Below are 17436 nucleotides of genomic sequence, written 5' to 3'. Positions count from 1 at the left end.
TAAAAGTAATTAGCGTCACGATATCCGCGCCTCGAAGTACCGCGCACCGCTGCGTTCACCCTCCGACGTCTCGCGTTGTTACTTGTTAAATTTCAAAGATACCCATAATTCTCTAAGGCGTATTTAACAGGGGGTCGTCGCGTCTATTGTAACGTGAAAGTTCAAAGACACGACGCGGCCCCGTAGATAGCCGGCGACCCGGGGGCGTCCATCCGGCTGAATTAAAATTTATCACTAAGCGTACGAACCCTCTAAAGCGTCGTTTAAGCTCGACTTTAAAGGCTCGAAATTTAGCGCGCCGGCGTGGCGCGAACCGGCGTAAATTTCAACGCACTATCTATTCTTTTGGGGACTGAACACGAACACCCGCTTTCCGCGCATTGTCCCTTTACTGCCGCGCTATGCACTTGGTTATCCGTGGTTTCATTCGTGATCGCCGCGTGCACTGTGTGCATTGATTTGTAGCATATGTACAGTATCATTGACGGATCAAGCGTTGTATCATTCAGTCATTATCTCAGAAACAGAAAATCACGGAAATAATGCCTTATTATTAGGTCACAGTTCGAGACTGGGACTAAACACTTAGCGAAGCATTGTACCTATCTATTGATCTCAGAACTGAGGAAATCACCTGTTTTCATATTCTAGTAATTAAAATCCTTATTTGTTACTGATGGACTGCGTGTTTCACGGGTTCAGGACTTATCTAGCGGTGTGTATAAAATAGAAGGAAACAACAACTTTAACCCTTTAACGGGCACTCTGAGAAATCATATTTCGAAAATCAGAAAATCTAGAAAATCATATTTCGAGGGGTCTGTCGTAAAAATACACGTATTGTGCATGTATTAGAGGCCGTTTTAGTTAACTAATCATGAGAAATAACTTTTTTCCTCGGGAGAGGTGTTTGGGCGGTAAAGGATTAAAAATAAATAAACGAAAGTTTTTTAAATAGGTTGGTTTAATGTCGATATTTTCGACTTGAAAATAACAAAATGCAACATACAACTACATCAGTCTCATAATTTTGAAATAACCATCTGAGGATCTGCGCGTTACAGGGTTAACACCGGAACATCGTCATTTATTTAAATAGAGATCAAGAAAATCGACAATTCGTTTGGATATTTATGAAGCCCATATCTTTTTGGATGTTAAATCACAAATTTTTTAAGAACAGTAGATATACGTTGCATGCAAGCTGTATATGTATATTTGCAACAAGAGAGAAAGCATCTGTTACTGGGAAACACTCTGTTCGAATAATAGTACGTTCGAATATTAGCGTATTCGGGTAATGGGTGTTCGGATACAGGAGTTCCTGCTCTATCATTATTAGCAACGAACCAATAGTTCCTCCACGAAAACATAGTTCACAATCACCGTGCCCCCCCCCCTCTGGCAACTCCACGCCGAAACACTAAATATCCCGAGTACGAGGGTATCCATCCCCTCTAACCGTGTTCACTGAATGAGCAAAGTTTCCGATTATAATTTATTAGCGCCCCCATAGATCCTCATTAATTTCCACAACACAATTGACCTCGTGGAATTCGCTCTCGTGCCCCGGTGACTCCCTTAATTAAGAGCTGCAACGGGTTACGTACCCGGGCGTGACTTGCCTGCAGAGAATTCGTGAGTACCTGACAGCCCCAAAGTACCCGACGAAATGGTACCTACTAGCAACCGTCCTCGGTTGAATCTTCCGCCAATTGTCCTGATACTCGTCAACGATACTCAGACCTAATTATCCCTCTGCAAATTAGACACCCAAAATTAATATCTCCGTGGAAACTTTCTCCCTCTGTACCACCACTCCGCCATCCCCCGCGCAAAGAACTACCCCTAGCCTCGATTCCGTCGCTCGATGCCACGGGGAACACCCTGTGAAACGCCGTTTAAACTCTCGTTCCGCAGCTGCGCCGGCAGCTTGCACGCGCGTGTATGTACGTGCAAGCCTGCAGATTGCTCGTACAGGGCCACAGGTAGAGGCGTTGCAAAGTATATAGGTGATAGGGGCGGGGGTGGTCGTAGGATAGGTTGCATTATTTACACATGAGGGAAGGTAATGCTCATAGGGAAGTACGGTTAATAGCTCTCATATTTTAGAATCTTCGCCCGGCTCGCGCCTAGGGCCCTTCTTTCCTTACTGCATGGCCTTAACATCCTCTCTCCTCCACCATTTCTTTCTCTCTCTCTCTCTCTCTTTTACCGTACACACGCTCGAAGCTTCCACCCTCCTTTTTATACCCTCACTGCGTTGGAGCGAATGCACCCTCCGAGCTGGCGTTTCTCCCCTGTCCATGGCTCCTCGCGTAATAATTTTCATGGCGGCTGCTACGGCCCGGCTCGGGGCCGAGATTGCTTTTTAAACGGCCCTCCTGCAGGATCTCTCTTTCTCTTTCTCTCTCACACACACTCTTTGAACATGGCCGTCGCGGCTCGCTGTTTCGCGATTAGGGGATTAATTATTCCATGAACGCCGTGAAGCGCGAATCCGTCCGTTTAACGGCTACCCTTCGTGATTTATTCGGTCCGTGTTGATTAGCCTGACATGTTTCGCTGCGGTCTCGATCGTTTCGCTTACTCCATACTGACTGTATATCTTCTTTTCTCCTTTGATTTTTTTGAAGCGTCTAAGGAAGCTCTATACATTGTACCCCATACCTGCAGTGACGATCAACGACGAGAACGTGTCGTCAAGTGGTCGATAAAAGTGCTGAAAGAGTTTTACATTTCGATACGGTAACTTGTATACATGTTCTTCGGCCATAGCGAGCATTCTATACTCTCTTCCGTAAGGTAGCGAAAAAGTCTGCTTCATCGAGTGTCGCATTTCGACTTAATCCTCCCCCCCCCCCCCCCCCCCCAGAAATGTTACGTTGACTCAACAGAATGATGCGCGACGACGCACCCAGTTAATAGCTCCGAAGCAGGTACATATCTATGTTTCACGATGAACCCAACGAAACGTTAATTGCACTTTTTTTTACAACCGCGGCTCAATTGCAATCTCCTCCCGCCGGCCACGTGGGCACCGCGAATTAATGTCGAGAGGCTCGTCGAGTTAGGGATGCGTTATGACACCGTTGTTAGGAGTCTCATCTCTTTCACGATCACGATGGGTTTCAACTCACAGCAGAATCTGTCTGTGTGTATGCTTCGTATTTATACCGGCGAGGTTTTTATTTCAGATTTCGCAACCGGAGATTACGTATTACTTTTTACAGTGACCTTTTGTCGTCGTGTTTTATTATTATCGTTCTGGGTACATTACCACATTTGACCGCCAAGAGTCCTTTTGTGAGATTGTTTCAGGATAACTCGTCGGAGAGTGTTCCGAACCTGAAAATTTCTCGCGATTACCTAACGTCCAGTTTATATTTTACACAAGGGAAGAATATCTCGAAAGGGGAGAAAAACTGTGATATTGTGTAATATATGCTGCGGTTGTACATTTGACTGCGAACAACGCTTTCAGGCGTTCGTTTATTCGTTTTAACATTCTTATAGAATGTTAATTTAACATCTTGAGGAATACTGGCACATATGCGAACGTTTAGTTTTCCTCTCATTGAAACATCATTTCAAAATTGTAAATAAATATTCAGTAGGAAATTACCCAACAAAAAAGGACATTCTACCAATTGATTGTCGGTTAATATTTATAAATATATTTTAATTGAATACAGCCGAAGAATGAAGGAAGAAAATTAGTTAAACAAAAATATATTATAAATTGAAAAATATAAATTGTAACTCTGTCCTTAAAAATGCTACAAATTTTTCAAACAACCATATATTCATACTTTTATAGCAACTATACACATCTAAGAAATTATTATTATTATTTTTAATTGAATGTAATGTAACATCTTGTGTTAGTATGCTTTCGTTCAGGAACTCCCCGTGCAATCGTTCCGAAAAGTTTGAATAGGAACGTCTCAGGGGACGCTATAAAAAGCATAATTGACTTCTTCCCAAATGTTTGGAATAATAAAACTGTCTTCAGTTATGCGTTCGTTTCGTTGGATCCCCCCGTGTTCTGGCGAACGAAACCTCGGAACTTTAACTCTCGGCGAAAAAAGCCAAAGGAGAACAGCAGACGCACTTTTCACCGCTTATTCCATCCTCTTGCGTTTCAACCCCGGAGGAAACGCTCCCTCTCTCGGGCCACCTATAGTTCTGGCGTCCGTTTGTCGGGTTTGCAGGAGTTTCGTTATACACCAAGTTCTGGCGAAGTTAAAGTTAACTGTAAACTCAATGCCGACGGTCTCTCCAGTGACGTAACAAGTCAAGAGCAAATGTGAAAGGGTGCAACAAGCTAGCCTGCTTATGAACCACCCGTGATACCTACCGCTTTTGCCGGGAGATGTTACTCGTAAAGTATTCAAATCGTACTAACCACGATCCGCGGAACGTAGAAACTGAACAGCTTGCGGATCGTTCTCACGAGAACAGAAACTGAGAGATGTTCAGAAGCGAAATTTATCAGTTCCATGAATTAACAGCCGCAGAATGTAGGTTTCATGATGGAAGATGTGAAATGGATGTTTCAAGAAATGTGTCTACAAAAGTATATCCAGAATTTTTGGTCTTTTTTTAGAAATTTAGATAGAAATTTAGAGTAACGTTCAGTCGATCAGTCTTTGGAGATTCAATCGAGTAGAACCAGAATTTTATGATACACAATTATTCTTAAAGTATAGTAGTGTTGAGCGTTAAAAGTGTATAAAGCAATTTAGGCTTAAGAAACCGGAGGCGCATTTATGACCAGTGCCCCCGATCAGAACAATACAGCGATCGAGGCACGCGGGCCCATTATAACTATACTCTAACTTTATTAGCGGTCATCGGTCATAACCTGGGATTTTTGGGACAGCTGCTCACCACGTGTTTGTCACCTGCAAATAACATAATTATATCGGCCTCAACAGCTAATTTCCAGGAATCCCAGGACACCCTGAGAAAAGGAAGAAAAATGACACTCTGTCTCTTTCTACCAGCGCGCCAAATTTCGACACACCCACTCCAACAGCCACAACCAATCACACTCAAACACACCCTCTCCGATACTCACTGCATTCCATATAAAAAGACATAACTCACACAGATTTGGTTAGAACACATTCAGAACACGTTCACAAGACATTCACATCACTATAATATTATAACACGATATATTTTACATCTGGTAAAATAAAAACTCAGTAATACAGCACAAATATTCTATATTCGTTATCTCTTCGATCCTCCGCTCCGAGTATTAGTTTACTCTGAGAGCGCGACACATCCGAACGGTTGACTTTTTAACCGATCGTCCCTTTGCGTCGCAACAAGTAGTCTGTTCTATGAAGAATATCAATATATAGTCGATTATTTATTGGTACATCTATAATATCTACTTAAGTATTTCAATTCAATAATCTTTAAAACACTACCAAGAAACAATTGAAAAATATTAACTAATGATGAACATGAACCTGTTCCGATCTCACTAACGCAAAATTACTCCCAAAGAACAGCAGAAACTTCCCAGTGTGGAAAGGGGAACGTCAAAAAAAAAAAAAATATGTGCTGACGCGTACGGTTTAGATTAAACTGGAAGACACGGTAAACGAACAAAAGACAAATTTGTGTTTGAAATCAATAATTCTCCACCCCTGTGTGTACCCGAGTCCATTCGACGGGGCCGCGGATAACCCAGATTTCTCGCGGAATGGAAACGGCGCGGCGCGTTATCGAGTGGGAGCTCAGCCGGGCGAGAAATCCAAGTAATTATCACCAATATCAGCCACTTCTGGGAGAGGGACGGGGGGCAGATTTTTACCGTAACTCCGTGGTCGTGGGGAGAGATTAATGCCATCGATGCTCTCCTGCGTCCCGGAATACGGGTCATTGAAATTTATTTTCGGTGATCGTGAAGTTGGTAAATCCGCCGGTGAAACCACGAGAGCTCCATTACCAGCCCGCCAAAAGTTGCGTTCATTGAACGCAAAATTTCGAGCTTTTTCATCCCCCCATCCCCTCCCAGAATTTCAAACCAGAAGTTTGCTCCCGGTAGATACACGAACCTCGATTCCAACGGACCCGTTTTCAATCGAATACGCGAATTAATCGCAACTTCTCTATCTATTTCCGTGTGGTCGGACGGTTTTCCCTACCGCGTAATTGACGCCGATATTAACATTTTTCGAACTTCCCACGAGCATACGGGAACAAAAGGGGTCATAATAAAGGCCTTGATGAAAGGAGGGGGATAGTGAGAAAACCGCAAGGCCAATATTGACGGACCTAACTTGGGTCGTTTCTGCAGCTGATTTTATTTCCACGCGGCCGATGAATGAATTCACCGGTAGGGCTCTCGTTCGTACTGTACAGAATGGTGAAAAAATATGAGGCACGACTTTGTGGTAAGATAGGTGAGACGAGATAATATTTCTAGCTCGTATAATGAATATGTATGTCTACATATTTTTACGATAATTTCGTACGTTTGATGTATCCGATTTGTTATTTTACTTATGAAATACAGTAAATCTTCGATTAAAGCTTGAATTGTCGTCATAAATTGTCACATCATGAACTGCATTTCGGTGCGAGCTGTTTGTGTGGAACCCTCCAGCAGTGGGGATGAAGCAGTAGTATTTAACGTAGAGATCCTACCGTACAGTTATCGAGACTTTACTGTAACGTCAACTATGAACGAGACACTGAATATTTTTAAGTTGTACGCACTGTTCGCGAGAACTGTTTTAACTGTGGTCGAATAAGAGGTGTTAATATAGATACACAAGAAATTCTAGTTTGCTAAAATTCTAAATTGCTTCATGATTTTATTCGTATCTGTCGTTATAAGTCCCATGAATACATAGACTAGCCATCACGATTCTTCGCTTAATATACCTACTTTGTAAGTGAAGTGTAACAGAAGCTTTCGTGAAAAATTGGACCACAAAGGATGATGTGAAAGGTGATATTACATTCTGTTTAAATTTAAAAGATTCAATTTCTTTTATTTTTTAAGCAAGCCTCTATAAGCCGCCCTCGTAGTTCCGCCAAAGGATGAATGGTGAAGGCAGGTTTTTCACGTGGCGGTAGAACATGCAAGGGCGGTCAGGGTAATGGGAAAAGAGGAGGAGTAGGGAGTGCGTTCCGCGAGTCCGCGTATGAATTACTTAATCCACTGCCTATGTGTGAAGCAGGCTATAATAATCGAATGAAATGCGAGATTGCGCCGGCGAAGAGCCTTTTACGCATCCGCCATCTGCGCATCCGGTTTAATGCCTATCGTGTGCGGGGCATTCAGCTAAATACCACGCTTATCAGGAACACTCGTCAATTCCGCGTCGCATAGTCAGCTCTATCCGGATTCCATCGAACGCACACGATCTGTTCCGTTTGTATTGTTGCAGTCTTTAGAAGAATCATATGAAAACAATTCGTGTATGTTTTTCGACATTGAAAATGCACAATCACAGTATGTATTGTAGGATGGAGTTATTAAATATATTAGAGTAATTAAATAATAAGAATTTATACCACAATAAAAAGTTAAGCACCAATCAAGTGTTTTGACACTAAAATTTGACAAAATTTCAAGAACTGTATTTAGTAACTTTGGCCTCGGAACGATTCGATTAATGATCGACAGAGAAAACATATGCTTGTTCACTCTTAGTTTAGAGGACTTCGTTGTTATAAAAGTGTTGCAGAATATATTGTAAGGAACAAAATAAAATTCATGTGTAAAAATGATTAGAAAAAGATGTGGCACAGTAGGTTCATCAAAGATATACAATAACAATAAAAATATACTATTCATTTATTTCAGTTAGATATTGTGACTTCTTCTCTGAAAATATATACTTTCGAGATTACTGAAATTCAAGACATCTCAATTCCCGGTAATGATATATCACTGAAAATTCACTTTTTTTTAACTCACAGTTAAAACAATTAAATACAATTAACGAGTATCTCGCGAAAAAAGCAAAACCAGCGGGAAAATTGAAAACAGCCGGAGTGTGTAACAGCGTGTAAAGTAATGATTACATTGCGCTCAATTTTCATAATTCCACGTAGAGGACGAAGTCCGCCAGCCGTAATAGTAGTTTCTGCCAAGCATGAGAGCCCATCGAAAGTTTCATGTCTGCGGGTTTCGCGTTGCGTGTCTTCAAAGCCCCCGATCGTTTCTATAGTGTTAGCATGCGTTTAATAGCGCCTGTAAAGCGTGGGCTGTATTACACGTACGTCTTTGCGTGTAGCCACCTTCTCGCACCCCCTTCTTTCCTCTCTTCCTCGGGCGCAAAGGGAAACCTTAATTAGTACTCATAATTATTCGTAATTAGCACTCGCCGACTCGCGGTTTAGGGGTGCTCGTCGAGCTCTTACGGTTGACGGTGACGCCGTCACTCGCAATGGGAAAAACGAAAGGCACGAGCTAGGAGAAACGGAGAAAATCGTTTCCCCCTCGTTCTCTCTCTCTCTCCCTCTCTCTGTCTCTCTCAACCCTCGTGTCTCGAGCTCAACTGGAGTATTTACAGTCACTCGTGAAAGTATTTGAGCGTCGATCGAGACTTTGATGGTGTGACGTGTTTATGGTTCGAGATTACCTGTGTTTCCTTTACAAGAAGATCAGATTGCATCACTATTACTAAATTGTCGGGAAATAAACGACCGTGTAAATATGTTAACACTAGAAGCATCGATAATAAAAGATCTAGATCGCAAACATTGTGGAATTAAAATGAATCGCAATTAATTGCTTTTTTGATCGATCTGTTACAATCAAATCTAATTATTCAAATACTCGTTATTATTTTATGTAATTCTTTCCGTTTTCTCTGAACATGTCGTTGTACGATTTCACCAGAACAAACACCCGTTAAAAAATTGCCCGCCGCAGTTATAAAAAAACGAATGAGAAATTTTATTCCATCGATTTCCATAGCTTGCCTAAATGTTTTCGCGACCGACTGTATACCTCGAACTCCAGGCTCTTCTTCTACCCGCCCGTCCCGCATATTATTTCGTTTTCTTTAGACTCTCGACCACCTTTTTCCACTCTATTCTTCTTCATATATGTATATCCTTGATCCTCAGCTCGCGCCCATTCGAACGATGGCTCACGCGACTTTAACCCTCCGCTTTTCCCGGTCTCGCGAACCGCGTCGGGGAGATTTATACAGTGCAATTTCGAATCTTCCTCTCGGTCCCGATATCGGCTCCCGATGCCGACGATTCCGTCCACGGAGAGACGTTCGAATCACTTCTGCGCCCATCCCATTTCCTTGATCGATGTCGAGCGACTAAATCATTGGACGATTGAAACGAGAATTTCAAAATTTCCTGGCCCCTGTAAATTTACCCGTGGACTCACGGCCCGATAAGTTATATCGGTCTCTCGAATTGAAATAGCCAACGACATCACTGTGGAATGATTTATGTCCCGGTGAGTGGTAATTATTTAAACGAACGGGATATTATCAACGATATCGTCGCAAATTATAATTCGCCGGGGCTAGTCAGAAGATCAGTGTGCAAAATTCTGTGAAACGCATCTGTTTCTCCGTGGATATTTCGCGACCCCAGAGACGTCTTATTTCATTAATCCTGTAGAGAGTTGATGTTGTTAATCATAGGTTAGCATAGAAATATTCTCATTGTCGAAAAATTCATTTATTTCATTCGTTCTTCAACAATTTTTGAAACATGAGAAGGGGTGAAATATCGTAACTTGTGTAATATTAAGATGTTACGCACGGATCACGAAATCGTATCCACGTGAAACAACTGAATGTCATCGCGGCGATGAGATTCCGTTGCCTGACGGCGTCGCGCAGTGGTGGACGGTCGCCGTTTTTTCATTAAAGTTTTATTCAAGACCGACGGAATGTTGCCAACTCGATGTCTGAATATAATTAAAATTCGCCTCTCCTTGGATCTGATCTTATCCAGCGGGAAGATATTCTCCTCCCTCCGATCCCCTCGTTTCCAACAGCCGAGCGCGATCTCTCCGTCGACGGTTTTTCACGAGCCGCCCCCCGCCCACTTCCTTTTAGTTGTCGTCGTACTCGCCACAGTACCCAGTGGCTGAAGACACTCGAGAAGATAGAAGAGACTTACCGGGAGAAAAAGTAAAAGTCTTAATTAGCGGCTGAGATCCGAGAGGTGCTCAAGAGTGGAGGTCGATTACCCTCGAGGCTCCTGGATACCACTGCTCATCCTCGCCTTTCTCTGTCTTTCACGGCGGCAGGGTGAAAAATTCTCGTTCCTACGAATGAGTCTTCTGGAAAAATTTCATCTCGTTAATACGTCGGTCGGTTCGTTAGGAGGTAAACTGCCGTGACTCGTTAGAAGATTTTTGCGGCCACGAGAGGCATTTGATTCGATCGTTTCACCTGGCGATTCGGCGTGACACTTGTTCTCGTTGATTTGCACCTGTGACCCACGATGCGATCTTATGTATCTTCGATGTAGGAACGTGTAGGACTTATTAGAATGATAAAAGCTGTATTGAGTAAAAAGTGTATAGAAGGAATAGAAGAGTTTGACCCCCGAAATAATTATTAGTTCATGAGTATTTACCGTCATACACGATTATTCATTAAAATGTATTCATTCACGTATGTGCACGGAATTTTTGCACGGCTGGAAATTTGATTTTATCGTCGTAACAACGAGCGCTTTGAGAACAAAAGCGAGAACAAAAGTGAGAAAGCGTGGAACGAGCGAATTGGAGGCGTAAACACGCGCTCTATCGCCGATATTGTAACCAATTTCGCGTTACCGTGACACAACATTTATTCGGCCATAAACCGTACCACACGGACATATTTGTCGGGTTCACGATCGAAACCGGAGTTCCCTGTCGGTTAAATGAAACCATGGATGATCAAAGAAGAACACCAGAGGGTTCGATCGCGTGGAATGCATCGCAAATGGAACACAAATCCGCGGAATCGCCACCTTTCACACGGAGGCCTTGTTTTCTCCACGGGGCGTGCTCGTCAAAGGAAATTTCCTTGATTTAATTAAATTTATCGGATCTTGATAACACGTGTTACCTCTTCTACAACGCGCGCCTCTTTCAGTTTCCTCCTTTTATTCACTCTCGAGGCGATGCGACAAAGATGCCTCTTTGCGTTCGTGCTCGAAAGAAAAAAGAAAACGGGCGTATTTCTACGACGAAAGAGGTTCCATTAATATCTATTAGCAAGCCGTGCTCGACGTCAGTTGGATTCGTTCTTTCGTCTTTCTTCGACCAATCCCCTCCTATGGTAGTTTCCTATCGGTTCGAGAAGAGCCGGAGGTAAAAAAGGTTTCACGAGAACGAAGGGATTCGGATGTAGCCTGAAATATAAGGAGTGATTCATTTCATCTATTGCTTTATAAATTCTAGACTTTCTCGTCGCTGAGTTTCAAAACAAAATCAATTCAAGAAAATTTAAGCTAACAATATCAGAACTGTGCGTTCAATTACTTATTGCAACACCTGATAGAATATTCGAAGGCCACGAATAATTCGAAGCGTAGAAGTACATATTATGAATTCCGTTTCACATTACCGTAGCACAGGGGGCTCGATCTGAAACAGTAATCAACGTTTTAGTGGATCCAATTACCCACCTTTCTATCGAACATTGTTCTCCATGTTATGAAACTTGAAGCAGCTTGGAACAACGTATACCTGAACGTTATATATCCCGCTAATCGATGACGGTATAATGACTGGACTTTTTTGTACACCCCATGCCCCGTGGCACGGTAAACGTAACGCATTTGCTTCGTCGATCAAGTCTATTTGTCTTTGACAGGGCGAACGGGTTGGCCGCACGTGCGTGCAATTCAGCGCGACGAAGGCCTGCGCGATACTATTCGCTTCGACGCTGCCCCCTCCACCTCTCGTTTCAGAAAAAATGCCTCGAAAACTCGTGAAACGCGTTCCGGATTGAAGAGGGCGGCACGGTAATTAGTCCGACGTTGAACACACACGTGTTTCGCCATGATGAAACAATCGTAGCCTTTTCCACGGGCTTTTGCCACGCCGTTTCGCGGCCGTTTCAATGGGCAACGGCTCGAATTCCTTTTTACTTGAACTGTCCAGGGGAGAACGCGCGCGCGCGTTGCCGAAAAAATTGTCCATGTGGGAGGCAATGGAACCAACCTCTGCCGGTGACATCAAATTACATTCTGTTTCGTATAGAGTATAGAGTATAGAATATCGACATCCCGCGTGAATACACATTGTTGCGGGCTCGTCGAATGAGAATCTGCCTGAACCGACGGAGACCGTTTCTGAGCAGTCGGCTGTTTCCAGGTTTTCGATATTTCACTGGAAGCAGGCTCGAAAGTCTGTGGAATAATTTACACGTTCATATCTCCCTCTCTTTTTTTTTTTTTTATGTATTTGTGTTGGTGAAATCCTTTGGGAAATATCAATAACATGGTAAATGTTCTGTTTGTTGTTGGAGAAAGAGGAAAAAAAACCCGGAATAGAGAAGGGAATGAAATTAATTAACAGGGGCACTTAGAGAGTAGAGTTACATTTCATAGTTGTATTTCGAAACTTGAATTTTATATCAGTAAATTTTTTGAATCATCAATTTGGTATTCATTTCTAAGGAATCATGTCGCGTCAATCGGAGAGAATATTTCGAGCTTGGAGCATAAAACACTGTTATCCAACAAGCAGTAGATTATTCATTGTCTGACATTAGAGAGGTGTTTATTTCTCCAGTATTGCAACAATTCATTATTATACTGTCATAGAGACAATTTGTTGAAACATATATTGTAATTAATAGAATCGGTGATTCCATAACTCAAAATAAGAGCAGAAATTTTAGAATTTTTCGTCGAAATTTAATGTTTCCCGTTAATAGGAAATGTCTGTTTCGTTCAGTTCGTCGCGACGAAATAAAACGAGCAAGCTGATCGGAGGGAGAGAACTATTTCGATCACTATGCAGATGACTAATCGGAAATCGACGGAAGTTTAACCGGAGTATTACTCGTCCCTCTTCATCTCCCTGGCTCCATACCGCGGGTTATATGCTCTTTCAATTTTCAAACGTCACTTCTTTGACGTTTCCTGCTAGTTCTAGCGTGAATTCGATCGCAGATGATATTACGCCGACGTCGCGTCGACTCGCGCATAAAACCCGGCGAAAGTTTTCGGGCTGTCGGTCGAGGGTATTCGGGTTTTCCGCTGAAAAGCTCCTAATTGTTGCTAATTCGTTCTTAATTGCCTACTTTACATTTTCCGGCGACGCGGGGAAAATTACTCACCGAAGAATGCCTTCGGTTCTTTCGGTAGCGAGTTTGAGCAAAGTTAATTCGCGGTCTGGTTTCGCGGGCATTTTTTCGAAACTTTCTCGTTCAATTTCCAGACATTTTCTTCAGCTGATAATTTCAGGGAATCGAATGAATCTGTGATGATTAACTAACAGTCTGCTCCGGGAGGAACAGACTCCACTTTTGAACGAAAAGCATTCGTGGTTTCGTCAAAGTAAAAATAAAAATAAAATAGTAGAAATTCTACTAGCTCGTTCTTTTCGTCTGAAATTACCACTCTGGACTGCGAACTTTATGCATTTATATCTTATGTAAAAATAGTGACAAAATTCGCTAAGTTCAATAGACTAATTTTCCCTTTAGTCTAATGAAACCTTTAGCAAGGAACATGGATTATTGTTTCATTTTCATCATTCTTTTGCATAAATATACGTAGTCTAATTACAGTGTATTTAAGGATAGGATTCAAGAAGTGAATGAACAACAATTAATTCCTTATTGGTACGTAGTAAATCTAGTCAGAAGTGAAGTGCAGAAAATTGAAAAAATTTTGAAATCCACGTCAAGTTTAAATCTTTGGTAGTCTCTTCTGCCACTAAGAATTTCAATATGGTACAGACGTTCGGTCTGATCAAGAGAATCCACGACAAAATGTTCATCTTATCAGAATAGTAAGAATCGAACGCGAGGTCACATGTGTCACGGGTAATGGTCGATTTCCAACCAAAATATGACAGTTTTAGTGCGAACATTAATATCTTCAACGTAACGAGCGTCTTTATTTTTGAACGTTGGCGTATCCCTGGCTGGCGACCCGCTTCCAAGAAGATCTCGCGGCTCCCAATTTCGCGAGTTTGCCTATCGCGCGGTTGCATCTCTTAAACTTATTTAAGTTTCGCCATATTTTATCTGGAGGACAGACGATACTTCGGAGAATACGGGGGGACGAACCGGCTGAAATGAAATCGTACGGCTATACCTGCACTATCACGCTCCGGTCTCAACCCCGTCCGCCTACAGTCGAAATACCCCGTGTAATCCACCGAAGTGTCTTGGCTTCGTGAATCTCGAAAACTGTTTAAAGAATGATAAAAACAACGGACGGGAAATAAAATTCGTATTTATAGAGTTGTCCCGATCCTCGATTCCATTCTTGCGGACTGATACCGAACACAAGGAAGACAGGGAGAAAATTTAATGTTCCCCCGGGAGTTTCCTATTTTTCAGAAATTTCGGGCGTATGCAGTCTTCTTTGAAAGTCTAACTACATTCTACCTTTTGTTCGATACGTGGAACCTTTTACCTTTTGTACGCTCTGAAATTGAATATATCATAAATTTCTTCGTTGCAATAGAAGTTCGAAATATCTTTTAGTAGAAAGCGCGCGGACGTCCTGATTCTTGATTTATGCTTTATGTACAGGTAGTAGGATTTATCGTCGTTTCAATTACTGTCGATTTTGCTCTTCTAATCGAAAAAGCAAAAAGTAGAAATGTGTTTTTTTCTTTTCTTAGTGAGTGCTAGTTTGGCTGATTTATCGGTGAGTTGCTTTCGTCGCCGGTAGCACGATATCGATTTATCTGCTCTTTTCACGTTTTTTTTTCTCTCTTTCTGCCCCCTCCTCCTGTTATCCTTGTGGATCATACCAGCAGGCGTTCTCGATCAGCGTTTATCCTCGCTGCACAGCCTTGGTCGCGACCTAACTGCCCTCTATGTGTACGATTCGTTCGTTTTTCCTTTCCCTTTCGATTGCCCCTGTAACGGGGACGACATCGTATGACAGACCCTCGTCACTTCCTCCTGTCACAGAGTAGCAGCGTGACCGACCTTTTGAATGTTTGTCAGTCCGAAATTCTCGGGGCACCAGGACGCTGTTTCGTTGGAAAATTTGTCACGCTCGTTCCATCGGAGATGGTATACGTTGCACGCTCAAATTTATGTATATGTTTCACGCTCGTTGTTTTCTCTCTCTGTTATAGATTCCACGGTGCCGGTGGGTCTTTGTCTGCTGATCGAGAAAGGACTGTCGGTGGTGAGTAATCTCCCTTCAATAATCCTCTGCACGGAAATTCCACGTTTTAATGGAACGTAGTAATATTAACGGCTGTGACGATCGATGACAGTGGAGTTGATGTGAGTGCCAACTGTTTGTGGCCTGTGACGCGACACTAGGCGTCACGAGAGTGTCTACTGGTCTTTTACAGGGATTCATTGTTATTGAATTTTTGTCTGACATACGAGGGGTGTTTCCAACGTTCTGGGAATAGTGTCATAAACTGTTCATTTTATTAATTTTATTAATTTTCGTCCATGTTACATTGTAATTTTTCAGTACAATTTATAGGCAGATTCTAGGCATATTGGTTTATGGTAGCATTTTATTATAATATATGTATGTGATATTACAAAGTACCGTCAGGAAATAAGGGGTTAAAAAACAAATTATCACGGATATCGGGGTTAAAATCCAGTCGAATCGGTAGTTTACCCACAAGTTTCGGCGCATTATCGCGGGATATATTTCGTTTTTTCGTTCGAGCTGAGCTGGAATACAGACGTACAAAAAGTAAATCGAGTAAACAGCTCACAATGTGGACCAACGTGGGTATGGGTTGTCGAGGTGTTGAAGTTGGAAAAATATTTTTCACCCTTTGCGTCAGGTTATTTCGTCGTTGTTGTTGTTGTCGTCGTCGTCGTCGTCGTCGTCGTCGTTCTGTTGTTTCTTTGCAAGAAGAGCCCGGGTAAACTAAACTAATAATAATATCCCGAGCACATGGCGTCGCGGACACGGCGGAAACTTTTACATGACCGCGGGCAAAAATGGTAAACCAGGACCAGAGAGGACGATGTGGTGGGTGGGTTAGGTTAGTGTCGTTACGTTCGTGTCGTATATGGGTCTTTGGTACGGTGCTCCCGATTCGGAAGCGACTTTTACATCGAGAGTATCACCTCGATTATCGATTCCGTGTCCCAACGTCTCGATCTGATTCAACGCAAAACGTTAATGTGCTAACCGTCCCCTTCTTTATTCCCTGTAGAAGAAAAAAAGCCCAACAATTTCTCTTGGAACCGGGCGATAATCGTCACGATGGATTTTCCCAGTAGAAACTCGATTTCTAATTTCTGCTGTTGCGAGAGACGTGTGATGCTCGGGCTCGTACAGTCGTGAACATAAAGAGGGAAGCGCGAAGTCAGCAGCCGTGTGTTCCTGCTTCACGTTTTTCGAATTAGATTCCCTCTACTGTTGCTGGGGGTATACGTTTATTGCGTTAGGATGTGGAAATATTGGCTTCTGCAGGCGTCTCTTTATAATTCTGAACTATTTTCACCTTTCTGTGCACTGTGAGGAATTCGTTGAAGTATTGTTTTATCGACTGGAGATAGAAATAACGTTTCCCGTGTATGTTCAAGGATTATTGAACAGTGATAGAAATAGGTGTATTTCAGTTACATATCAGTTATTGGGTTCAATAATTATTCTAGATGTGTAGCAAAATAGGTAATATTAACTGGAGCAAACGTTAGACCGACTTAAACAAAATGAAGAAAACATTAGACCGTTTAAAAAAAGAAGGTAATAGTTTACGTATAATAATAAATTCACTATTATTTTTTCAGAGATTAACAGCCTATGCTGTTTCGGTGATGACCTCTGCCATATTGAAAAGTGAAAAGCACGGGAATATGTCTTGCATTTAGATCAGAGTTGGGCACGATTTTATCCGAATAATACATAGTGAAAACCAACAGTATCTGAGATAAAATAAATGTTTGCCAAGTGTTTACACGTTCAAACAGAATGTATTATTATAAGAATTGGAATTACCACGTTTAATCAATGAATAATGGCGAAGTACTATTTTTATCTTTTGTTCGTTACTCGAAATTCTTTATTTAAATCATCAATTCGCCCATCTGCGATTTAAATGATATGACCATTTTATTTAAAATACATGTAAAAGTAACAGAATGAAACAGGTTTTTTGTACCAGCTCAGGGTCGTCCAGGTGTAAAAATATCAATCTATACGAACGTTTACGGCTCGTAAACCCGGATAATCAAGCGCCCACGAGCAAAACAATTTGGTTCGGGTCACGTAACGAACAAGATCGACAATGATATTTCGCCTCGGGCA

General features: G+C 42.1%; 1 protein-coding gene across 1 annotated transcript in view; it reads left to right on the top strand.

Moving 5' to 3' along the window:
• Positions 1–17436, top strand: part of LOC107185389 (diacylglycerol O-acyltransferase 1) — a 113709-nt gene that overhangs the window by 25950 nt on the left and 70323 nt on the right. The window contains exon 4 of the mRNA XM_015573055.1: positions 15281–15333. Coding sequence (XP_015428541.1) covers positions 15281–15333 — 53 coding nt within the window. The remainder of the gene's footprint in view (positions 1–15280; positions 15334–17436) is intronic.

Source organism: Dufourea novaeangliae, unplaced genomic scaffold (genome assembly GCF_001272555.1).
Source record: "Dufourea novaeangliae isolate 0120121106 unplaced genomic scaffold, ASM127255v1 scaffold57, whole genome shotgun sequence".
Taxonomy (NCBI): domain Eukaryota; kingdom Metazoa; phylum Arthropoda; class Insecta; order Hymenoptera; family Halictidae; genus Dufourea; species Dufourea novaeangliae.
This window is presented reverse-complemented; position numbering and strand designations above follow the sequence as displayed.